The 27,019-nt window shown below is 41.6% G+C and overlaps 1 protein-coding gene across 8 annotated transcripts in view; it reads right to left on the reverse strand.

Moving 5' to 3' along the window:
* The window catches only part of col14a1a (collagen, type XIV, alpha 1a), a 244,686-nt gene that overhangs the window by 211,989 nt on the left and 5,678 nt on the right, over positions 1 to 27,019 (reverse strand). For all 8 annotated transcript variants that reach the window (XR_010962201.1, XR_010962202.1, XM_067981666.1 and 5 more), the window contains exons 3-5: positions 20,548 to 20,664; positions 6,621 to 6,767; positions 3,669 to 3,779 (exon numbers count right to left, since the gene is read on the reverse strand). Coding sequence is in view for 6 of the 8 variants with exons in the window: in XM_067981666.1 (XP_067837767.1) it covers positions 3,669 to 3,779; positions 6,621 to 6,767; positions 20,548 to 20,664 (375 nt within the window). In the remaining 2 variants the exon portion in view is untranslated. The remainder of the gene's footprint in view (positions 1 to 3,668; positions 3,780 to 6,620; positions 6,768 to 20,547; positions 20,665 to 27,019) is intronic.

Raw genomic sequence — 27,019 nt, forward strand, 5'->3', positions numbered from 1 at the left:
CGTGCGAGCATTCAATCCCAGAGAAACCGCTCTATCCCTGGGACAGAGCCGTGCGATCAATCAATCCCAGAGAAACCGCTCTATCCCTGGGACAGAGCCGTGCGAGCATTCAATCCCAGAGAAACCGCTCTATCCCCGGGACAGAGCCGTGCGAGCATTCAATCCCAGAGAAACCGCTCTATCCCCGGGACAGAGCCGTGCGAGCATTCAATCCCAGAGAAACCGCTCTCTCCCCGGGACAGAGCCGTGCGAGCATTCAATCCCAGAGAAACCGCTCTCTCCCCGGGACAGAGCCGTGCGAGCATTCAATCCCAGAGAAACCGCTCTCTCCCCGGGAAAGAGCCGTGCGAACATTCAATCCCAGAGAAACCGCTCTCTCCCCGGGACAGAGCCGTGCGAGCATTCAATCCCAGAGAAACCGCTCTATCCCTGGGACAGAGCCGTGCGAACATTCAATCCCAGAGAAACCGCTCTCTCCCCGGGACAGAGCCGTGCGAGCATTCAATCCCAGAGAAACCGCTCTATCCCAGGACAGAGCCGTGCGAGCATTCAATCCCAGAGAAACCGCTCTATCCCTGGGACAGAGCCGTGCGAGCATTCAATCCCAGAGAAACCGCTCAACCCCTGGGACAGAGCCGTGCGAGCATTCAATCCCAGAGAAACCGCTCTATCCCGGGACAGAGCCGTGCGAACATTCAATCCCAGAGAAACCGCTCTATCCCTGGGACAGAGCCGTGCGAGCATTCAATCCCAGAGAAACCGCTCTATCCCCGGGAGAGAGCCGTGCGAACATTCAATCCCAGAGAAACCGCTCTATCCCTGGGACAGAGCCGTGCGAGCATTCAATCCCAGAGAAACCGCTCTATCCCCGGGACAGAGCCGTGCGAGCATTCAATCCCAGAGAAACCGCTCTCTCCCTGGGACAGAGCCGTGCGAGCATTCAATCCCAGAGAAACCGCTCTCTCCCTGGGACAGAGCCGTGCGAGCATTCAATCCCAGAGAAACCGCTCTATCCCCGGGACAGAGCCGTGCGAACATTCAATCCCAGAGAAACCGCTCTATCCCCGGGACAGAGCCGTGCGAGCATTCAATCCCAGAGAAACCGCTCTATCCCTGGGACAGAGCCGTGCGAACATTCAATCCCAGAGAAACCGCTCTCTCCCCGGGACAGAGCCGTGCGAGCATTCAATCCCAGAGAAACCGCTCTATCCCCGGGACAGAGCCGTGCGAGCATTCAATCCCAGAGAAACCGCTCTCTCCCCGGGACAGAGCCGTGCGAGCATTCAATCCCAGAGAAACCGCTCAATCCCTGGGACAGAGCCGTGCGAGCATTCAATCCCAGAGAAACCGCTCTATCCCCTGGACAGATCCGTGCGAACATTCAATCCCAGAGAAACCGCTCTATCCCCGGGACAGAGCCGTGCGAACATTCAATCCCAGAGAAACCGCTCTATCCCCGGGACAGAGCCGTGCGAACATTCAATCCCAGAGAAACCGCTCTATCCCTGGGATAGAGCCGTGCGAGCATTCAATCCCAGAGAAACCGCTCTATCCCCGGGACAGAGCCGTGCGAACATTCAATCCCAGAGAAACCGCTCTATCCCTGGGATAGAGCCGTGCGAGCATTCAATCCCAGAGAAACCGCTCTATCCCCGGGACAGAGCCGTGCGAGCATTCAATCCCAGAGAAACCGCTCTATCCCTGGGACAGAGCCGTGCGAACATTCAATCCCAGAGAAACCGCTCTCTCCCCGGGACAGAGCCGTGCGAGCATTCAATCCCAGAGAAACCGCTCTATCCCTGGGACAGAGCCGTGCGAGCATTCAATCCCAGAGAAACCGCTCTATCCCCGGGACAGAGCCGTGCGAGCATTCAATCCCAGAGAAACCGCTCTCTCCCCGGGACAGAGCCGTGCGAGCATTCAATCCCAGAGAAACCGCTCTATCCCTGGGACAGAGCCGTGCGAACATTCAATCCCAGAGAAACCGCTCTCTCCCCGGGACAGAGCCGTGCGAGCATTCAATCCCAGAGAAACCGCTCTATCCCAGGACAGAGCCGTGCGACCATTCAATCCCAGAGAAACCGCTCTATCCCTGGGACAGAGCCGTGCGAGCATTCAATCCCAGAGAAACCGCTCAATCCCTGGGACAGAGCCGTGCGAGCATTCAATCCCAGAGAAACCGCTCTATCCCGGGACAGAGCCGTGCGAGCATTCAATCCCAGAGAAACCGCTCTATCCCTGGGACCGAGCCGTGCGAGCATTCAATCCCAGAGAAACCGCTCTATCCCCGGGACAGAGCCGTGCGAACATTCAATCCCAGAGAAACCGCTCTATCCCCGGGACAGAGCCGTGCGAGCATTCAATCCCAGAGAAACCGCTCTCTCCCTGGGACAGAGCCGTGCGAGCATTCAATCCCAGAGAAACCGCTCTCTCCCTGGGACAGAGCCGTGCGAGCATTCAATCCCAGAGAAACCGCTCTATCCCTGGGACAGAGCCGTGCGACCATTCAATCCCAGAGAAACCGCTCTATCCCCGGGACAGAGCCGTGCGAGCATTCAATCCCAGAGAAACCGCTCTATCCCCGGGACAGAGCCGTGCGAGCATTCAATCCCAGAGAAACCGCTCTCTCCCTGGGACAGAGCCGTGCGAGCATTCAATCCCAGAGAAACCGCTCTATCCCTGGGACAGAGCCGTGCGAGCATTCAATCCCAGAGAAACCGCTCTATCCCCGGGACAGAGCCGTGCGAACATTCAATCCCAGAGAAACCGCTCTATCCCCGGGACAGAGCCGTGCGAACATTCAATCCCAGAGAAACCGCTCTATCCCTGGGACAGAGCCGTGCGAGCATTCAATCCCAGAGAAACCGCTCTATCCCCGGGACAGAGCCGTGCGAGCATTCAATCCCAGAGAAACCGCTCTCTCCCCGGGACAGAGCCGTGCGAGCATTCAATCCCAGAGAAACCGCTCTCTCCCTGGGACAGAGCCCTGCGAGCATTCAATCCCAGAGAAACCGCTCTATCCCTGGGACAGAGCCGTGCGAACATTCAATCCCAGAGAAACCGCTCTATCCCCGGGACAGAGCCGTGCGAGCATTCAATCCCAGAGAAACCGCTCTCTCCCCGGGACAGAGCCGTGCGAGCATTCAATCCCAGAGAAACCGCTCTATCCCTGGGACAGAGCCGTGCGAACATTCAATCCCAGAGAAACCGCTCTATCCCCGGGACAGAGCCGTGCGAGCATTCAATCCCAGAGAAACCGCTCTCTCCCCGGGACAGAGCCGTGCGAGCATTCAATCCCAGAGAAACCGCTCTATCCCTGGGACAGAGCCGTGCGAACATTCAATCCCAGAGAAACCGCTCTCTCCCCGGGACAGAGCCGTGCGAGCATTCAATCCCAGAGAAACCGCTCTCTCCCCGGGACAGAGCCGTGCGAGCATTCAATCCTTTGAATGAATACAGCATGTTGAGGGTATCTCCTGTGTGTCACTATCATCCATGCTGTAACTGTGTATAACTATTCTGACAGCGGGATGAATTATTATTATTATTCCTTCTCTGTTCTTTCGTTGCGTATCAGGAAAAAAAAGCGCAAACTTTTTTTAGTTTAAATTGACGAAGAGTTGCCTGTTAAGTGTTTCATTTAAATTCAACTCTGTAAGGAACCGTACCTTCTTCAGGAGATCCATCAGTTGCTTTATCTCTGCCGCGGGAGTCCGATTCCTTTTTGTGTTTTGGTACATGGGATGAGCCTGGTCTGCCTCTGCTCCGCGAAGCCTTCACTGCACAGTAGAAAAAAAATCATTTTAGCAACTTAATTTGGTTTCATCATCATAGAATCATCATACAGCACAGAAGGAGGCCATTCGTCCCCTCGTGCCTGTGCCGGCTCTTTGAAAGAGCTATCTAATTAGTCCGACTCGTGCTGTTTATTCCCCATAGCCCTGCAATTTTTTTCCTTTTCTATCCAATTCCCTTTTGAAAGTTATTATTGAATCTGCTTCCACCACCCTTTCAGGCAGTGCATTCCAGATCATAACAACTCGCTGCGTAAAAAAAATTCTCCTCATCTCCCCTCTGGTTCTTTTGCCAATTATCTTAAATCTGTGTTCTCTGGTTGCCGAGCCTCCTGCCAGTGGAAACAGTTTCTCCCATCTACTTTATCAAAACCCCTCATAATTTTGAACACCTCACCTTAACCTTCTCTGCTCTAAGGAGAACAGGCCCAGCTTCTCCAGTCTCTCCACATAACTGAAGTCCCTCATCCCTGGTATCATTCTAGTAAATTTGCTTTGCACCCTCTCCAAGGCATTGACATCCTTCCTAAAGTGTGGTGCCCAGAATTCTCCAGCTGAGGCCCAACTAGTGATTTATAAAGGTTTAGCATAACTTCCTTGCTTTTGTACTATATGCCTCTATTTATAAAGCACAGGATCCTGTATGCTTTTTTTAAACAGTCTAGTGCTGCCACTTTCAACAAGCCTTATCAACAAGTACAAATGTTACAGCACCACAAATACAATGATTATTCTTGCAATCAGACTAAAATTTATTTTTAATTTCTACCAAGTTATAAAATCAAGTAGCATATTTTAGACAAAAGATGCCAATATCCTTGCTCGCTGCTTCCAACTCTTACTTGGGCCTCTACAGAGGTTGATTGTGAACATGCTAGCATAAATGTTCGGAGTGCACGCTGCTGGTGAGAAGCCTCACCCACCTCCGCCGCACTGACCCGCAATTCTCTGCCCACTGAAATCAATGGACAGAACATCCCAGGCAATGCAGCTGAGATTTTCAGTGCATTGCCAGAAAATGGCCCGCATTCTGCAAACATTTTTCACTATGTTCTAATAAAGAACTTACATAAACAGAAATCGACAGTTTCCTAGAAGTAAAGGGAATTAGGGGTTACGGGGAGCAGGCAGGAAATTGGACATGAATTTAGATTTGAGATTAGGATCAGATCAGCCATGATCTTATTGAATGGTGGAGCAGGCTCGAGGGGCCGATTGGCCTACTCCTGCTCCTATTTCTTATGTTCTTATGTTCTTACATTTATACAGCACCTTTCACGACCTCAGGGCATCCCAAAGCCCTTCACAGCCAATGAAGTACTTTTGAAGTGTAGTCGCTATTGTAATGTAGGGAAATGCGGCAGCCAACTTGCGCGCAAGGTCTCACAAACAGCAATGTGATGAATGACCAGATAGTCTATTTCAGTGATGTTTTTTTGAGGGATAAATATTGGCTCAGCACACTGGGGAGAACTCCCCTGCTCTTCTTCAAAATAGTGCCACGGAATCTTTTACAGCCACCTGAGAGGGCAGACAGGACCTCGGCTGAATGTCTCATCTGAAAGACAGCACATCCAACAGTGCAGCACTCAAGTACCAGCCTGGATTATATGCTCAAGTCTCTGGAGTGAGACTTAAACCCACAACCTTCTGATGTCAGAGGCAAGAGTACTACCCAATGAGCCACAGCTGACACTCAGATTTAGTGTAAGTGAGTTAAATGGTCATTTAATATCGCTAACAGTCATTTCTACACTTCTGTCTCTTGCACCCCTCAATTAACAAGGGAGTCAAAGGTTATAGTAGGTAGATGAGAAAGTAGGGTGGAGGTCGCAATCAGATCAGCTATGACCTTATCAAATGGCAGAGCAGGCTCGAGGGGCCGAATGGCCTACTCCTGCTCTTAATTCATATGTTTGTAATTGGTTCCCATGCCAAAAAAAAACAATCCAGCTCCCTCTTGAATTTGCCAACACTGTCTGCGTCCACTGTTTCCCTGCCCAGTCTAGTTGACACATTCACAACCCCTCTGTGTGAAGTCATTAAATTTTTCACGTTCACCTTCCCTCCAGTGAGCTTGAGTCTGGTTATAGCACTTGGGTGATGTCCAACAATTTAATGTCCAACCAGTATTATGTTTGGCATTATGCTTGTTCTGGAAGCTTACTGTGTTTAGATGATATTAGTGCGTAAAATATTTTTTATTTTATTTCCCTGATTATCTATTTTCTGTCCAGGAAATGTTTTTAAACTTTCACACAAAATCCTTTTCTGACAAAGACATTCACCAGAACATGTTGGGAGCAGATGGCTGGACCCATATTGATGGAAAATGCCTTGTTCGATAAGGGATTGTTTGTGAAATTCCAACAAAAGTTCCCCAGAGAAAATAGTTCACCACTTGCTGGAACTTCCAATCGCTGTGGGAAGTAAAGAAAGTTGCCTGTGTAATAAAGTCCAGTCAGGGATTTGAACACAAGGATGAGAATTTTAAAATTGAGGCATTACCAGACCAGGAGCCAATGTAGGTCAGCGAACACAAGGGAGTGATGGGTGAACGGGAATTGGTGCGAGTCAGGATAGGGACAACAGAGTTTTGGATGAGCTCATGTTCACAGAGGGTGGGAGGCCGGCCAGGAGGGCATTGGAATAGTCACGCATAATAGAAGAGATTTATGATGCCCTAAGATTTTTAATACCATGTAGTTTCAATAGCTTATTCATGAAGTTGTTTGGATAGAATCATTCCCCACTGCCCCCCCCCAGCCCCCCTTACAAAAATACGAAACACCCCTGCGTTTCATAAGTATCCCGTAAGATGCTTACTTGTGAATCGCCCCTGAGCCGGTGAACTCTCTTTGTTGTTGCTGTTGATCGCAAATAGCTGCACCATGTATTCCTGGTTGGGGAGAAGGCCCTCTACCACTGCTGCCGTCTCACTCTTCAGTAAGTTTAATTTCTGTGTTTTGCCACCTGTTATTGAAAAGACCACAGAACTTGTAAAGAAAAAATAAAGCACAACGCCGCAGTAACACTCATCAATACAAATTGCTCAAAGGTCAAATGAATGGCGGAACAGGCTCGCTCAAAGGTCTCTTCGTACTATGGTCCTTCCTATGTACCTAGATCATGGCTGATCTGCACCTCAACTCCATCTCCATGGTCAATAACCCTTAATACCCTTGCCCAACATTCTTCCTCCCACTCCCACTCTGACCTCTCTGTCCTTGGCCTCCTACACTGTTCCAATGAAGCTCAACGGAAGCTCAAGGGAACAGCACCTCATCTTTTGGTTAAGCACTTTACAACCTTCCATACTCAACGTTGAGGTTTAAAAACTTCAGATCATAACCACTGCTCCCATATTTCGGACAGCAGGTGCTGCTAATGGTTCTGCTGTTGCCTTTCACATCTCCTCTAGACCCATCTATTGTTTCTTTGCTTGTCCCCTTACCACCTCCTTCTCCCTTGCACCGTCATCCCTTTTGTCATTTAAATCACTCCTATCAAATCCACCCTATCAAAGACCTTCCCTTTTGTTCTTTTCTCCCCTCCCCCGCCCTTCTTTGCCTGGCTCTGTTCTTACTTAAAAACTGTTACATCTCTAACTTCTTCCAGTTCTGACAAAAGATCACCAACCTGAAACGTTAACTCTGTTTCTCTCCCCAGATGCTGCCTGACCTGCTGAGTGTTTCCAGCATTTTCTGTTTTTATTTCAGATTTCCAGCATCTGCAGTATTTTGCTTTTGTTATAGTATCACTGTTAACTCCAGAATACAGCGTTATTGTTAACTCCAGAATACAGCGTTATTGTTAACTCCAGAATACAGCGTTATTGTTAACTCCAGAATATAGTGTTATTGTTAACTCCAGAATACAGCATTATTGTTAACTCCAGAATACAGCGTTATTGTTAACTCCAGAATACAGCGTTATTGTTAACTCCAGAATACAGCGTTATTGTTAACTCCAGAATACAGCGTTATTGTTAACTCCAGAATATAGTGTTATTGTTAACTCCAGAATACAGCATTATTGTTAACTCCAGAATATAGTGTTATTGTTAACTCCAGAATACAGCGTTATTGTTAACTCCAGAATATAGAGTTATTGTTAACTCCAGAATATAGTGTTATTGTTAACTCCAGAATACAGCATTATTGTTAACTCCAGAATACAGTGTTATTGTTAACTCCAGAATATAGTGTTATTGTTAACTCCAGAATACAGCGTTATTGTTAACTCCAGAATACAGCGTTATTGTTAACTCCACAATATAGTGTTATTGTTAACTCCAGAATACAGCATTATTGTTAACTCCAGAATATAGTGTTATTGTTAACTCCAGAATATAGTGTTATTGTTAACTCCAGAATACAGCATTATTGTTAACTCCAGAATATAGTGTTATTGTTAACTCCAGAATACAGCATTATTGTTAACTCCAGAATATAGAGTTATTGTTAACTCCAGAATATAGTGTTATTGTTAACTCCAGAATACAGTGTTATTGTTAACTCCAGAATATAGAGTTATTGTTAACTCCAGAATATAGTGTTATTGTTAACTCCAGAATATAGTGTTATTGTTAACTCCAGAATACAGCATTATTGTTAACTCCAGAATATAGTGTTATTGTTAACTCCAGAATATAGTGTTATTGTTAACTCCAGAATACAGCGTTATTGTTAACTCCAGAATATAGAGTTATTGTTAACTCCAGAATATAGTGTTATTGTTAACTCCAGAATACAGCATTATTGTTAACTCCAGAATACAGTGTTATTGTTAACTCCAGAATATAGTGTTATTGTTAACTCCAGAATACAGCGTTATTGTTAACTCCAGAATATAGTGTTATTGTTAACTCCAGAATATAGTGTTATTGTTAACTCCAGAATATAGTGTTATTGTTAACTCCAGAATACAGCGTTATTGTTAACTCCAGAATATAGAGTTATTGTTAACTCCAGAATACAGCATTATTGTTAACTCCAGAATACAGCGTTATTGTTAACTCCAGAATACAGCGTTATTGTTAACTCCAGAATACAGCATTATTGTTAACTCCAGAATACAGCGTTATTGTTAACTCCAGAATATAGTGTTATTGTTAACTCCAGAATACAGCATTATTGTTAACTCCGGAATATAGTGTTATTGTTAACTCCAGAATACAGCGTTATTGTTAACTCCAGAATATAGAGTTATTGTTAACTCCAGAATATAGTGTTATTGTTAACTCCAGAATACAGCATTATTGTTAACTCCAGAATACAGTGTTATTGTTAACTCCAGAATATAGTGTTATTGTTAACTCCAGAATACAGCGTTATTGTTAACTCCAGAATACAGCGTTATTGTTAACTCCAGAATATAGTGTTATTGTTAACTCCAGAATACAGCATTATTGTTAACTCCAGAATATAGTGTTATTGTTAACTCCAGAATATAGTGTTATTGTTAACTCCAGAATACAGCATTATTGTTAACTCCAGAATATAGTGTTATTGTTAACTCCAGAATATAGAGTTATTGTTAACTCCAAAATATAGTGTTATTGTTAACTCCAGAATACAGAATTATTGTTAACTCCAGAATATAGTGTTATTGTTAACTCCAGAATATAGAGTTATTGTTAACTCCAGAATATAGTGTTATTGTTAACTCCAGAATACAGTGTTATTGTTAACTCCAGAATATAGAGTTATTGTTAACTCCAGAATATAGTGTTATTGTTAACTCCAGAATATAGTGTTATTGTTAACTCCAGAATACAGCGTTATTGTTAACTCCAGAATATAGAGTTATTGTTAACTCCAGAATATAGTGTTATTGTTAACTCCAGAATACAGCATTATTGTTAACTCCAGAATACAGTGTTATTGTTAACTCCAGAATATAGTGTTATTGTTAACTCCAGAATACAGCGTTATTGTTAACTCCAGAATATAGTGTTATTGTTAACTCCAGAATACAGCATTATTGTTAACTCCAGAATATAGTGTTATTGTTAACTCCAGAATATAGTGTTATTGTTAACTCCAGAATACAGCATTATTGTTAACTCCAGAATATAGTGTTATTGTTAACTCCAGAATACAGCATTATTGTTAACTCCAGAATATAGAGTTATTGTTAACTCCAGAATATAGTGTTATTGTTAACTCCAGAATACAGTGTTATTGTTAACTCCAGAATATAGAGTTATTGTTAACTCCAGAATATAGTGTTATTGTTAACTCCAGAATATAGTGTTATTGTTAACTCCAGAATATAGTGTTATTGTTAACTCCAGAATACAGCATTATTGTTAACTCCAGAATATAGAGTTATTGTTAACTCCAGAATATAGTGTTATTGTTAACTCCAGAATACAGTGTTATTGTTAACTCCAGAATATAGAGTTATTGTTAACTCCAGAATATAGTGTTATTGTTAACTCCAGAATATAGTGTTATTGTTAACTCCAGAATATAGTGTTATTGTTAACTCCAGAATACAGCGTTATTGTTAACTCCAGAATATAGAGTTATTGTTAACTCCAGAATATAGTGTTATTGTTAACTCCAGAATACAGCATTATTGTTAACTCCAGAATACAGTGTTATTGTTAACTCCAGAATATAGTGTTATTGTTAACTCCAGAATACAGCGTTATTGTTAACTCCAGAATATAGTGTTATTGTTAACTCCAGAATATAGTGTTATTGTTAACTCCAGAATATAGTGTTATTGTTAACTCCAGAATACAGCGTTATTGTTAACTCCAGAATATAGAGTTATTGTTAACTCCAGAATATAGTGTTATTGTTAACTCCAGAATATAGTGTTATTGTTAACTCCAGAATACAGCGTTATTGTTAACTCCAGAATATAGTGTTATTGTTAACTCCAGAATATAGTGTTATTGTTAACTCCAGAATATAGTGTTATTGTTAACTCCAGAATACAGCGTTATTGTTAACTCCAGAATATAGAGTTATTGTTAACTCCAGAATATAGTGTTATTGTTAACTCCAGAATACAGCATTATTGTTAACTCCAGAATACAGTGTTATTGTTAACTCCAGAATATAGTGTTATTGTTAACTCCAGAATACAGCATTATTGTTAACTCCAGAATACAGAGTTATTGTTAACTCCAGAATATAGTGTTATTGTTAACTCCAGAATATAGTGTTATTGTTAACTCCAGAATATAGTGTTATTGTTAACTCCAGAATACAGCATTATTGTTAACTCCAGAATATAGAGTTATTGTTAACTCCAGAATACAGCGTTATTGTTAACTCCAGAATATAGTGTTATTGTTAACACTCAGCTATTAACAAGTAGAATTCCATAAACTGACAAGGTGTAATCAGAGCATGAATGAACAGCATTTCCTCATGGCCTCTGCTTCTTCCTTAAATTATAGTCTTGAATTATTGAGCGTAGCTTGCGGGTAAATTTCTTGTCAGATGGCCAGTCTCACAGACATTGCCGGAGGGTGGGGTACAACAAAGGCCAAGTATAACCAACCACTGCATTTTATGGCCACTTGAAAGACAGGAACCCAACCCTGCAGAGTGGACATAGCTAATAATCACGAAACCCATTAACTATGCCTATTAATGCCTGTGATTCAGGATTCAATAGCCAAAAGTATGTATCTTAAGGCTGTGGGGTTACTTCAATCATTCAGCCATAGCTACAAGATCATTGCTCTCCTAACTGATAGTCCACCTTTTCACCTGAAGAGACTTGTTCCTAAGCTTTCTCTGTCCCTCTAATTGCTGCACTTTCTTGCTCTGAGATTGACTGAAGAATGCATTACTTAATGGATATTACTCAATATAAAAGCACAAAGGTGATATTCAGTCCAAAAACCAGTTTAATCCCGCACAGAGCATTTGAAATACTAATATGTGATTCTTTTATTAAAATTGAACATATATCACCATTCAAAAACAAGTTGTATTTATAGCACCTTTAACGTTGTAAAACATCCCAAGGCGCTTCACAGGAGCGTTATCAAACAAAATTTGACACCAAGTCACATAAGGAGATAAAAGGACAGGTGGCCAAAGAGATAAGTTTAAGGAGCGTCTTAAAGGAGGTGAGAGAGGTGGAGAAGTGAAGAGGTTTAGGGAAGGAATTCCAGAACTTAAGGCCTAGGCAGCTGAAGGCACGGCCGCCAATGGTGAAGCGATGGAAATCGGGGATGCACAAGAGGTTAGAATTGGAGGAACGCAGAGATCTCGGAGGATTGTAGAGCTGGAGGAGATTACAGAGATAGGGAGGGGGCGAGCCAATGGAGAGATTTGAAAACAAGGATGTTCGAGGATGTAAAAAGTACAAGGGTGTTGCTTGATCCTCTGACAGGCCCATAATGTTAGAACTGAGTCAACATGGTAAGCTGCTGCAGCAGCATATACCTGCCTTCTGTCTGCAGCCTGACTGCATCTGGTTGCTAATACTGTTACTGGGACAGGCACAATCAGCTGTCATTGTATCTCACCCGTAATAGAACCCAAAGGCCAGCAGGAACACCTGGTTAGAAGATTAAGGGGTGATCTAATTGAAATGTTTAAGATGATTAAAAGAGTTGATAGGGTAGAAACTATTTCCTCTGGTGGGGGTGTCCAGAACAAGGGGGCATAACCTTAAAATTAGAGCTAGGCCATTCAGGGTGATGTCAGGAAACACTTCTTCACACAAAGGGTAGTGGAAATCTGGAACTCTCTCCCCCAAAGAGCTGTTGTGGCTGAGGGTCAATTGAAAATTTCAAAACTAAGATTGATAGATTTTTCTCGGCAAGGGTATTAAGGATTACGGAACCAAGGAGCTAGATGGAGTTAAGATACAGATCAGCCATGATCTAATTGAATGACAAAACAGGCTCGAGGGGCTGAATGGCCTCCTCCTGTTCCTAGGGTTAACAATATGTTATCCGAATATAGAATTATATTTTTTAAGAGTTGAAAAACACTAACCAGAAGAAGGCCTACAGCTAGGTTTTAAGGGCTATATTTTCCCTTCATTCGCTAATTGTGATGAAAATGTAGATGTGGGTAAACAGTGCTGCAGCATACACAGAGAACGTTAATAGACTATTTGTTTGTGTTAAGTGATTTAACATTGAATCACATAGAATATTACAGCACAGAAACAGGCCATTCGGCCCAACTAATCTATGCCGGTGTTTATGCTCCATGGGAGCCTCCTCCCATTCCTGCTTCATCTAACCCTATCAGCCTATCCTTCTATTCCTTTCTCCCTCATGTACATATCTAGCTTCCCTTTAAATGCATCTATACTGTTCACCTTAACCACTCCTTGTGGTAGCGAGTTCCACATTCCACCACTCTCTGAGTAAAGAAGTTACTCCTGAATTCCTTATTGGATTTATTAGTGACCATCATATTTATGACCCCTAGTTTTGATCTCCCCCATAAGTGGAAACATCTTCTCTACGTCTACCCTATCGAACCCCTTCATAATCTTAAGGTCCTCTCTCAGCCTTTTTTTCTCTAGAGAAAAGAGCCCCAACCTGATCAATCTTTCATGATAGGTATAACTTCTCAGTTCTGGTAGCATCCCTGTAAACCTTTTTGTACTTTCTCCAGTACTTCTATATCCTTTTTGTAATATGGAGAATAGAACTGTGCACAGTACTCTAAGTGTGGTCTAACCAAGGTTCTATATAAGTTTAACATGACTTTTCATAGAGCCATAGAAATTTTCGGCACAGAAGGAGGCCATTCGGCCCATTATGTCCGTGCCAGCCGAAAACGAGCTATCCAGCCTAATCCCACTTTCCAGCTCTTGGTCCGTAGCCCTGTAGGTTACGGCACCTCAAGTGCATATCCAAGTACTCTTTAAATGTGATGAGGGTTTCTGCCTCTACCACCCTTTCAGGCAGTGAGTTCCAGATCCCCACCTCCCTCTGGGTGAAAAAAATTTTCCTCAGCTCCCATCTGATCCTTCTACCAATTACTTTAAATCTATGCCCCCTGGTTATTGACCTCTCTGCTAAGGGAAATAGGTCCTTCCTATCCACTCTGTCTAGGCCCCTCATAATTTTACTGCTACATAACTTCTCTGCTTTTGAACTCTGTTACTCTAGAATTGAACCCTAGTGCTTTGTGTGCACTTTTTATACCTTTGTTAATCTGCGTCGCTACTTTTAATGCTCTGATGCTCTGAGGAATCATCTCTCTCCAAAAAGGAATCAAGAACATTAGATGGGAAGTGTGTAAAGAGTCTGTTTTTTGCCTAACTCTTGTTGCTGAGAGCTGGTGTCATTAATGAAGAACTCAAAGAGCTTTCCACAGCCACACAATCAAATAGAAACATGAGTATTTTACTCCAGGTCAAACAAGGTTATAAGTTAATGAACAGGAAGGGTAATTTTCCATGTGATTCTTAACAATGAGGAAGCGAGTAAGTAATTAATGTACTTTCCACACTGTCTCCAAATCGAAAACAATCCCCCCACTCAGGAAGTAATAAGCAGGAAACACCCTGGGGTTCCCACCTGAAGCAACGTAAGCATATCAGGATATTGTATTAAATAAACTGGGGGATACATTCGTTCACTCCCGAGGAACATCTGGGTGCTTTAAAATCAATTCCATTTTACATTTACACTTAGTCTCTACATAAATAGGCTCATCAATGTGCTATTTAGCTCTAAGGAAACAGGGTTATTAGAGTAGAAATTATAATCATCGCTGTTCTCATATGAATGTTTAACACATTTGTACCAAACTCCACTTTGCACTTCTTTAATGCATCCATTAACCTATTTACATAGAATTATATAGAAATTAAGAAAATTACCAAAAGCACAGAAACAGGCCATTAGCCTAACAGGTCCATGCCGGTGTTTCTGCTTCACACGAGCCTCCTCCCATTCTATTTACTTCATCTCACCCCATCAGCATAACATATGAACATAGGAAATAGGAGCAGGAGTGGGCCATTCGGCCCCTCGAGCCTGCTCCGCTATTCAATAAGATCATGGCTGATCTTCTACCTCAACTCCACTTTCCCGCCCGATCCCCATATCCCTTGATTCCCCTAGAGTCCAAAAATCTAGCGATCTCAGCCTTGAATATATTCAGTGACTGAGCATCCACAGCCCTCTGAGGTAGAGAATTCCAAAGATTCACAACCCTCTGAGTGAATAAATTCCTCCTCATCTCAGTCTTAAATGGCTGACCCCTTATCCTGAGACTATGACCCCTAGTTCTAGACTGTCCAGCCAGGGGAAACAGCCTCTCAGCATCTACCCAGTCAAGCCCCCTCAGAATCTTGTATGTTTCAATGAGATCTCATTCTTCTAAACTCCAGAGAGTATAGGCCCATTTTACTCAACCTCTCCTCATAGGACAACCCTCTCATCCCAGGAATTAATCTAGTGAACCTTCGTTGCACCCCCTCTGAGGCAAGTATATCCTTCCTTAGGTAAGGAGACCAAAACTGTACGCAGTACTCCAGGTGAGGTCTCACCAAAGCCCCGTACAATTGTAGTAAGACTTCCTTACTCTTGTACTCCAACCCCCTTGCAATAAAGGCCAACATTTAATTTGCCTTCTTAATTGCTTGTTGTACCTGCATGTTAACTTTCTGTGTTTCTTGTACGAGGACACCCCAATCCCTCTGAACATAAACATTTAATAGTTTCTCACCAGTTAAAAAATATTCTGTTTTTCTTTTCTTCCTATCAAAGTGAATAATCTCACATTTCCCCACATTATATTCCATCTGCCACCTTCTTGCCCACTCTTCTACTACCTCCTATATCTAATACCTTCTATAACCTTCTATTCTTTTCTCCCTCATGTGTTTATCTAGCTTCCCCTTAAATGTATCTATACTATTCACCTCAACTACTCCTTGTGGTAGCGAGTTCCACATTCTAACCACTCTCTGGGTAAAGACGTTTCTCCTGAATTCCTTATTGGATTTATTAGTGACTATCTTATATTTATGACCCCTGGTTCTGGTCTCCCCCACAAGTGGAAACATCTTCTCTACGTCTAACCTATCGAATCCCTTCATAATTTTAAAGACCTCTGTCTTTTCTGATAATTGATTTATTTTAAACATGTTAATGTTTATGTTAAAATAGCACAGATAGGAATGTGATATGATCGCATTAAGTATTTGTTCATTATCATATTTCTACCATATTGCTATGAATAATAATTTTTAATCGCAGACACACAGCTCAGATCTCCCAATTGGTTTCTATTGTTCTGCAATCACACAAACTACAACAATTTATTAAACCACATTTACATTTCAAGACAAAACAATGAAAAAAAAGCTTTTAAACAAACATCTGACTTTGTATTAGGGAGCAATTACTTTGCTGGTTAAAAAGGAAGGTTTTCAATTCCCAGCTTTTAAAGGGACAAACTAAATTCTAGAGTTCAGTTGGCCCATCGGGACATTGACCAGCAGTTAAACTCTGCATTTATATATATTTTTTAAATTAAACCTCCCTCTGTGTCTCTCACATGGACCTACAGCAGTGACTGAGGTGAATCTGCGTCTACTGGGCCTCATGGTAAAAAAAACGCCTTTTTAGAATCGATGCTTTGTCATTTCACATAAGTATTGTACATTCTGGGGCTAAATTTGACACTTGTACTGGTTATGTGGCTCACTGGTTCCTTAAAAAGTGTTAAAGGGGTTTTTTGTCATGAAGGATTGTTTTTCATTCCTGCCAACAAAATCACATTCTCCACCCCTCATCTGCTGCTGAAACCCTCGTCCATGATTTTGTTACCTCTAGATTTGTCTATTCCAAGCCTTCCTGGCCGGCCTCCCTCAGTAAACCTTAGCTCATCCAAAACTCTGCTGCCAGCACCCTAACTCGCACTAAGTCCCATTCACCCATCGCCCCTGAGCTCAATGTAGCCAACCTACATTGGCTCCCGGTCTGGCAATACCTCGATTTCAAAATTCTCATCCTTGCGTTCAAATCTCTGCATGGCCTCACCCCTTCCTATCTCTGTCAACTCCTCCAACCCTCCGGGAACTCTGCGCTCCTCCAATTCTGACCTCTTGCGCAACCCCGATTTTCATCGTTCCATCATTGGTGGCCGTGCCTTCAGCTGCCTAGACCCTAAGCTCTGGAATTCTCTCCCTAAACCTCTCCGTCTCTCTACCTCTCTCTCCTCTTTTAAGACGCTCCTTAAAACCTACCTCTTGTCACCTGTCCTAATATCTCCTTATGTGACTCGGTGTCAAATTTTGTCTGATAACGCCTCTGTGAAGGGCCTTGGGACGTTTTACTATGTTAAAGGTGCTATATAAATGCAAGGAAACGGGTGGGAAAATGAGGGGCTGTTAGGCCTATGCTGTTGTCAAGCGAGGACACAAGAAAGTCCACAAGAGTGCTTCAGAGTGATTCACTCTTGTCTGCCTTTCAGTCAGTGCCTCCTCGTTTTAAGATGATTAAAGGAATTGATAGGGTAGATAGAGAGAAGCTATTTCCTCTGGTGGGGAAGTCCAGAACAAGGGGGTTTAACCTTTAAATTAGAGCTAGGCCGTTCAGGTGTAATGTCTGGAAGCACTTCTTCACACAAAGGGTAGTGGAAATCTGGAACTCTGTCCCCAAAAAAGCTGTTGAGGCTGGGGATCCATTGAAAATTTCAAAGCTGAGATTGACAGATTTTTGTTAGGCAAGGGTATTAAGGGTTATGGAACCAAGGCGGGTAGATGGAGTTGAGATACAGATCAGCCATGATCTATTGAATGGTGGAACAGGCTTGAGGGGCTGAATGGCCTCCGCCTGTTCCTATGTTTCCATTAATAGCAGCACTATGGGTGGGGGGTGGGGTGATAATGTGCTCCCAACACAATGTGACAGGTCAGTCCCTCCTCAGGTATTGCTTTGCCCTACGGCCCATAGAGCCAGCCTTGCAAAATAATGCAAGGTCAACTTATTCTTGTTGCGCTCTTGGCATTTATCGCACGAGGTACTGGGAGGACCAGGGGAGTTGGGGGCTCCATTATTGGGTTATTAAGAGACTGTTGGCTGCTCTTAAAGTTGTGCTTTTTTTCATGCAAGGAAAATAGATTGAGAAACAGTGATCCTTTTCAAAGATTGACTTTGGGAGGCCAAGCATAGATAGATAGGTGTAGCAATGAAGATTGATCCTATTAGGAGAGGGCCACCCTGGAGGTAAACATTCCATTTTCAGGTGTCCCCATGAAATGCCCCGTGAAGGCACTTTACAGGAACGATTATCAAACAAAATTTGACTCCGAGCCACATAAGAAGATATTAGGACAGGTGATCAAAAGCTTGGTCAAAGAGGTAGGCTTTAGGGAGCGTCTTAAAGGAGGAGAGGTTGAGGGAGGGGATTCCAGAGGTTAGGGCCTAGACAGCTGGAGGCACGGCCGCCATTTTAAATTTGAGAAGTCAACAGCGTTTCCCACCCACCCGCCTGGAGTTTAAATTGGGGCCCTGATCTTGAAGTTATTAACTGTGTTACTGTTTATGATAGTTGCTGAGCACTTTGTTTTCTGTCTGTATCTTTGAAGTTGTTCCAATAATTGGGTTTTCTATTCAAACTGGCACTCACTTTTTACAGATAAAGTTAAATTTGTGGTATATTTGCGTTGGAAAATACATTTCACCGTCTACAAAATGGGAGAGTACAGAATGTTTTTTCATCTATTTTCACTTCTTCCCTTGCTTAAAACTTGGACCTCAAAATCTGTACAATTTTCATATACCCATACAAGAGAGAAAGAAAAGCTAACTGAGAAATTCCTAAAACGTTTAATAATTCACAATGTCACCACAAAAAATGTGGCATAATACCCAGAGACATTCGAGTCGCCGAGCTTACTTATTAAAATTGTCTCCCCCATGCTGAGAAATGACTTAGCCTGGAGGCTTCATTGTTTCATCAGTACATGGGAACCATTTACTGCCTCGTAAACTAGATAACACCAAGATATATCACTTCATTGAACTATGTTACCTGGAGCAAAACTGACAAGGCTGCTATAGTTAATAGCAGCCAAACTTCCCTCACACTGATACAATCTGATTTGCACCACATGCATGAAGTGTAATGTTAATGATTGATTTTCAGTGGGTAACTCTTAACCCTGAGAAGAAAATGCCAATGTTCTCAGTAACCCTGGTATTGCTGAGGTCACGACGACGTTCATTTATTATTTGAACATACAAATGCGTGGTATTAATATACTGCAATAACTTGACGTGAGTGGGATATAGAAAATACGGAAAATAAGAGTCTAAATGGGGTGGAGGAGCAAAGGGATCTCAGGGTCCAGATTCACAAATCACTAAAAGTAGCGACACAGATTAATAAGGCCATAAAAAATGCAAACCAAGCACTGGGGTTCATTTCTAGAAGGATAGAATTGACAAGCAGAGAAGTTATGTTAAACTTGTATAGAACTTTGGTTAGACCATACTTGGAATACTGCAAACAGTTCTATTCTCCTTATTATAAAAGGATATAGAGGCACTGGAGAAGGTGTAAAGAAGAGGATAGTACCAGAACTGAGAAGTTATACCTATCAGGAAAGACTGAACAGGGTTTTTTCTCTAGAAAACAGAAGGCTGAGGGATGGGCTGTTAGAGGTCTTTAAGACTATGAAGGGGTTTGATAGGGTAGATGTAGAGAAGATGTTTCCACTTGTGGGGGTGACCAAAACTATGGGCCATAAATATAAGATAGTCACTAATAAATCCAATTGGGAATTCGGGAGAAAACTTCTTTGCCCAGAGAGTGGTTAGAATGTGGAACTTGCTACCACAAGGAGTAGATGAGACAAATAGCATAAGATGAATTTAAGGGGAAGCTAGATAAGCACACGAGGTAAAAGGAAATAGAAGGTTACGTTGATAGGGTGAGATGAAGTAAAGTGGAAGGAGGCTCAAGTGGAGCATAAACACCGGCATAGACCAGTTGGGCCGAATGGCCTGTTTCTGTGCTGTAAATTCTATGTAATTCTATGCAATAATCAGCTTCATGACATCAGGCCTTTTGGCCTTGGGATTTGTCTTCCAGTACCACTGATTGGGCTATTTTCCGATACTGCCACTTCCTGTTGGTTATTGTATACAAGTTTATAATGCAAGGAAACTTTTATTTAAAGAGAAAGAGATACTGCTTTATACGCGTGTACTCAGATGGTAGCTTGCTTTCCCAGGGTTGGGCAACTCTGGATTTCCACTCAGTTCATAACCACGCCCCTCCCCCCCCACCAAATGTGTCTCCCCATCAAATACCTCATTTACTAAAGGACTTTGGGGGTAATTTTAACCTAACTCACCGGGCGGGAATCCCACGGGATCGGGTGGAATGCCAGTTTTACACTCCGTCCGATACTGACTTCAACGGAGAGTAAAATCAGGCAGGGTGTAAAATCAGCGATGTATCCGATCTCGACAAGCGGGTTAGGTTAAAATTGCTCCCATGATTTTTTTTAACTCCTGGATAATATTTCTTTGAATACAAAGTACTCACCTCATACTTCCCTTTCCCTCCCCTTTAACAAAAGTATGTGCCTATAAAAATCGAACACTATAGCAATACAGAAACATGGCATCAAATATAAATTCAAGCTTTAACGATACGAAAAGAATCTGTCAGTAATGTTATTTTTAAAAGAGTTTCAAATAGACCAAATAGAAGCAAAGATAATGCATGTTGGTTAAAAGAAAAAGAAGCGAAATATTATGAACAGCAGGAAAAAAAATTCTTACCTACAACTGGTGTCACGGTTAATCTGTATTCCTGAAATCTCCCCCTAGGGGCTTTCCATGTAATCTTAACACTGTCCTGAGACACTATAGTAAACTTTAATCTTGTTGGAGATGCAACTACAAGATGTACAAAAAAGAAAAGAAAATTAGCTAAATATTTGAAAAGGATGTAGTCATTATATCAAAACGTGAAGAAAAACAATTCATACATAATAAACAAAGCAAGCACAGTCAGTCATTAATATGAACAATTATGACACAACAGTCTACAACTACCACAATATATAACAGGGCTCTAAACTATTCTCATTAACTGGCTGCCTGGGAATCCTATGTGAATAAAAGTGAAATGTCCAAATCCACAGAACTGCCCATTTTTCTTTTAAAACCCTCAGTGATGAACAAATGGCATTTTTTATTATCTCAACAGTGGCAAGCAATATAAAATTATGCACTATTTAATCGCTAACAGTGTAGTGTAGAGCCCTGTTTCAAACACATTACAAACAACTGTATTAGTTTGTATGATGAAAAACTACTTTTCAAGCAAGTTATTCCCATAGATATTTTCCACATTTACTCATGATCTGTACAGTAAAAGACAAAGACAAAAAAAGTCAGTTGAAGTTGGGTGGTGCTGTAATGCATAAAGACACTATGCATTTCTTTGCTACCAAGCATACAATCCATATGAATTGTCCTGAAACTCAATTTTTTTTTCCTTTAAAGGAAGGTGAGGGAATTCTATCCCAAGCTTTCACTTCTTCTTTTATCTGTAAGGCTTGCTTCCATGATGAGGAAGCAGAGATGAGTTTGTTATCCATCACCAAAAACCCAAACAGTTAACTAACTGAACCACCACAGCAAATTCAGGGGTCATAACTAGGCAGAGACTTTGGGACCCAGTGAAGCCATGAGTTGCGCAGATCCAAAACGTCCACTTTTATAGAATCATAGAATGGTTACAGCATGGAAGGAGGCCATTCAGCCCGTCGGGTCCGTGCCGGCTCTCTGCAAGGGCACTACCCCGCCCTATCCCCGTAACCCTACAATTTTTTTTCCCTTCAAGTACTTATCCAATTCCCTTTTGAAAGCCACGATTGAATCTGCCTCCTCCACCCCCTCGGGCAGTGCATTCCAGACCACAACCACTCACTTTAATTAGAAAAGTTTATATAACAATGGCTACAAATCCAAGTGCCTGGGACCCTTGGTCCCTCTTAGCTATGACCCGTGACCTTGTAAAAACAAATGAACAAACCAACAAACAATACAAGTCACCTAGTATTGCTACGATAAAACAAATATTAATGGTTTTGTGCCAAAATACAACTATGCTTAACTAGTTATTTTATCAGTGAAGCCGCCCAATCATCATAAACAAAATTATTTTTGGTGCAGTTGTTAATAACCGATCAATAAGAATATTTCTAATGAGATTTTGCATTAGCAAACAGATGAATTACTTAAATTCTAGGCTCTAGCAAGTGGAATCTTTTGTGCAATTTGCTTTGCAGTTCATAGTGCTCATGAATGAGATGCTCTGCTTTATCTATAAAGGCTTTGTGGTATGCCAATATTCAGTCCATACAAGTCTATAACTTTCACTGTATTGTAGATATGCCTAGACTGCTCTCTAATGAAAAATTAAGAGAGAATGATTTAAGTTACCTCCATGGAAATACTAGCAGTATCAAAAAGCATGACATGGAAATAACACTGCGTCAACCACAACTCTTCTGACAGCTCTTGGATGAGAACACACTACGTATATTAACTATTTAATTCCTAACTCTGTTGGGGATTGGAGGAACAGTTGATACTGATCCTTAATGGATAATGAACATGATAATAGTCTGACAACGCCTCGATTTTAAAATTCTCATCCTTGTGTTCAAACCTCTCCATGCCTTCGCTCGCCCCTCCCTATCTGTGTAACCTCCTCCAGCCCAACAATCCTCCGAGATCTCTGTGCTGCTCCAATTCTGGCCTCTTGTGCATCCCCGATTTCCATCGCCCCACCATTGGCGGACGTGTCTTCAGCTGCCCAGGCCCTAAGCTCTGGAATTCCCTCCCTAAACCTCTCCACCTCTCTACCTTTCTCTCCTCCTTTAAGTCGCTCCTTAAAACCTACCTCTTTGACCAAGCTTTTGGTCACCTCTCCTAATACCTCTTTATGTTGCTCGGTGTCAAATTTTGTCTGATAATGCACTTGCGAAGTGCCTTGGGGCATTTTTACTATGTTAAAGGCACTATATGAATGCAAGTTGTTTGATTTGCATTAATTTCTAAGTCAAACACATGGAGGTAAGTTTCCGTCTTCACTGCCTGAGCGGTAGTCTGGCGGAGCAAATCGGACCGCACATCTGTTGTAGAACTTGCCCGGTTTTCATCCCTTTGAGTGATAAAACCTGCCAGATTACTGCCCAGGTGGTGAAGGTGAAAATTACCCTCATGGTGTTCTTCTAATAAGATACACACTTGGGGGGAAAAAAATAAAAAGCCATAGTATTAGTGATTACCATGTTTGCCCCCTACACTAGAAAGTCACAGATTTAACTTCCAAGGCTTCTTGTCCTATCTCCTCTCCTAGCAAATTATGGGGTGTATACCAACGATTTCTCAAGTTGTGCTCTCTACAAGAAGCACTGCTCACTACTGTGAGTGCCAGATCAGGGAATCGCTCCTTATATGTGACTCCCAAGACTTCTTGATACATACTGACAAAAGGTTGGACACCTCTGGTTTAGGCTACAAAACCCCTCTCATCACCAGGGGAAACATGTAGGGTCGAGCGCCCTAGGCTTTAAGAGTTTGATGGATAAGTGAGTAAAATTGGTATCTTCGTTTATTAAACAAATGATTTCCAGGCTATTTCTTCAGATGAAAACGTATCATCGCATCTATCAATGATCTCCTGGCTTCCACACAGTATTTCCAAAAGTAGGTATAAGGAATTGTTTGTATAGAAGTGATTCCATTTTAGTGTGCAGAGAAGCATTTTGGCACAAAGTTGCTTGTTTATTGCTGAGACCCAAGAGGGCAATCAGTGCCAACACTCAGACAAAACAAGACAAAAATTATAGTTATGTGTTCACCAACCTGATGATGGCACCTTTTTTTTTCAGTTGCACTTTTTTATCCTTGGAGCGAAAATCTTGTTTCCCCCAAAAAAAATACTGATCAGCCCAGATTTGGGTTGGAACTTGGCGTCAAAATGGCCAATAAATTTACCGCATTGAAAAAGAAACGTGTAAATGTGAAGTATTGGTCTGTGGGAATGTCCAGCTGAGCAGCCTGCAGGTTTATTAACACGCTCGACCAGAAACATGCCCCAAGAACATTGGAGGTTTGACAGATAAATTGCTTTTTTTAAAAAAAGAAAAAGAATTATGTAGGAATGCAGCCCTGCAGCTCTGTCAAATGAGGCAGCTTTATTAACCTTACAGAAAAGTAGGTTTCTAGCTGGTTAGTTCTTCAAGGTCCATACTTCTCTTCGTTGAAAGTTAAACTGTTTGCATTTGTTGCAATTCCTTTAAAAAAAAATTTACATCTGCAAAGTCTAATTGTGCGTATGAAATGAAACCCATTTTATGTAAAGGTGCAAATGTTTAGGTCCTGGAAATTCTCATCTACTATAAATAAGCAGATGCAAGAAATAGAACTATGTGCTTGAATGATACAGAATTAATTAATTGCACAATACAGATCTACGTAAAATCTTCAAAAATAAACACGATCTTTCTATTAGAAGTCGTGCAAAAAAATTACTTCATAGTGGGAAATGGTTTTATTGCATTGTAGCTACAAGGTCGTGGAAGAATTAAGTTTCCATGATGAGCCCAGTTCCTTTTCTGTTGTGCATGACCTCAGATTAATATTGGAAGAGTTCTCATATGGCACTGATGTTAATCAGAGTCATCACCAACAGACATAGGGTACAAGACTCTGAATGACATATCTTTGGAAGTTTTGCAATTTAATGTTCCCAAATGTTTCCACTACAGATTTCACAGTAGTTCGAGTGAGTGATGTCTTGGCTCTCAACCAGAAGGTTATGGGCCTAATTCCCAGGCCCAGCGGTCACTTGGCCAGATTGGGTCAGTTCTCAACCCCCCAGTCGCTACATAGAATGAGGCCTTTCCATCTTCAAGGGGAGGTGCAACAGCTGGAAGAATCCAATTTACTACCATATCATTGCACCTCCCTGTTGGCTCATCACTGGGAGAAGTGTGCGGCTCACACTTAAAGTGGAATACAAGAAAGTGGCACCAGAGGGAATGAAATGGCAGGGAAGGATGTTATTTAATTTTCTGGGAATATGAACCTCCCAACCTTAAAGAGTGAACGATGTTGACCTGCTTATCTCAATGTAGCAAAACATGCAACATATTCTGCCCCCCTCCATTTTATTTCTGATACCTAAATAATTTGTTGAAACTTTCAATATTAATTATCAATAGAAACTCATTCAAACAAATTTCTATATTTGTGACAATCTCTAACATTGCATTCACATGTTGAATCAAATATTTCTTGGGATCATGAATGCACAAAAAACAATGATCGTTGGCTTCAGTTCATTGTATTTATGTTCATTATACCCAGGTGTGTTCAGAATTCATACACTATGTGTATTCCACCTTAACAGAGCCAATTACTTGTATATATAATTACTGTTACTAAGAGAATTACAACTATCTGTTAACAAATGATTATTGCCCCATAACTGTCCAACAATATCACCAGACATTTTAACAACTCTTTTAAGGGATGTTAAATCTATTCTTAGATTATTGAGAAAGAAACTAGTTGCATTTTTAATTGTCACAAATTGTTTTTTTGCTACCATGCAATTAAGACCATGCAGCAAATGACAATTTTTGTATTAAAATCTCCAAATGAAAAAATAAACTGGAGATAATAATTATACTATCCAAAAAATGTATGTTATATATTTTTTTAAAAGATGCATTTTGCATCAATTCCTTCCATTTAAACTAGTAAAAAAAAGAATGCCTTTTCAGATCACTGGGTCTCCAAAACCATCACACTGTTTTTATGTCACATAATCCAAGCTAATTTTATATTGGTCTTAGATTCAGTGTATAGGGAATATATTTCCATTAAAGGAACAACATTCTTGTAAGAGAAAATGGTGTCAGATATTTAGTTGACCTCTTGCAAAGGCCAAACAGATAAATAAAAAGCGAAGCATTCAGAATGTATCCAAGTGACCTCCTAACAAGCAACTTCAAGTGACAAGTCAAAAGTGCAGAGCATGAGTTGTATGAAAATGCTCTGAATTAATAGTCTTCATAGTAATGGGACACTACTACTACCTGCCATGATTTTTGTGAATCTGATTTTGCCAAAATATAGCTAAAAACATAATACGCTGAATTTCTGTGGGTGCAATGTTCTAATATGCACCCTAATATCTACATATTATGGCATAGCACTTAAAAGATAATTTGCAGCGCTATGGGGAAAGGGCAGGGGAATTTTCAAAGAACCAGCACAGACACGATGGAACGAATGGCCTCCTTCTGTGCTGTATCATTCTATGATTCTACGATGATTCTATAAAGTACATCAACAATGAGTGGATTTTGATACTTCCCTGGATATCACCCTGTTCGTGACATGAGTGGTAGGGAATAATGTATTTTTAAAAATTGTTTCCAAGGAGTAATAGCTCATTAGAGAAAGTAACTTATCTCATCAACTGCATAAGGCAGTGCTGATTTCCATTTCTGACAACCAGAACTGCCCAAAGATGATACATATAAGAGTGTGTCAACCACTGCATGCAGTGCCACCATTGTCCTCTCACATCCTAGGATGTGGTGCCTATTTTAGGAAACTCAAGAGGACGAGAGACTGAGTGAGCCCAACCAGCATTTGAATCTAAAGCCTTCTGCCCCCAGGCCAGCACCCAACCCACAAAACTATCCAGCATTCATTAAAGGGAGAGATGGAAAGCAAAATTAAATATGTCATGGGCCAACAGACTTTTTTTAAACCCCCTTTACGTTCCCCCGCCCCCCCCCCAAGCTTGGTTCACCAAACATCACAATTGATCATATCATTAATGAGTTACAGTGACCCTCGACAATGGAAATATTTATCATACTCTGCTACTAGTCATAACATATTCTGTTTTCAACACTTGTAGTTGATTTACAACTGAAAAGTATAAATATTAATAAATGTTTTAAAACATTTCAGCCAAACAAAAATTGTTCGACAATACTTTGTAATATTACTTTGTTACTGTGTCATGATACAAGTGGAAATAGGATTTTATTTCCATTGGTACTTGTTCCACATGATAATGATATCTAATGATATCCTCTATCTGGTGACAGGCTCACTGACATTTACACTACAACACTAGTGGCAGTACGAAAGGGTTTCACTTCATGCAGATGCTACAAAGTTGTTGTATTAAATCCAAAGGCGGGGCCCA

Source organism: Heptranchias perlo, chromosome 3 (assembly GCF_035084215.1).
Source record: "Heptranchias perlo isolate sHepPer1 chromosome 3, sHepPer1.hap1, whole genome shotgun sequence".
NCBI classification, from domain to species: domain Eukaryota; kingdom Metazoa; phylum Chordata; class Chondrichthyes; order Hexanchiformes; family Hexanchidae; genus Heptranchias; species Heptranchias perlo.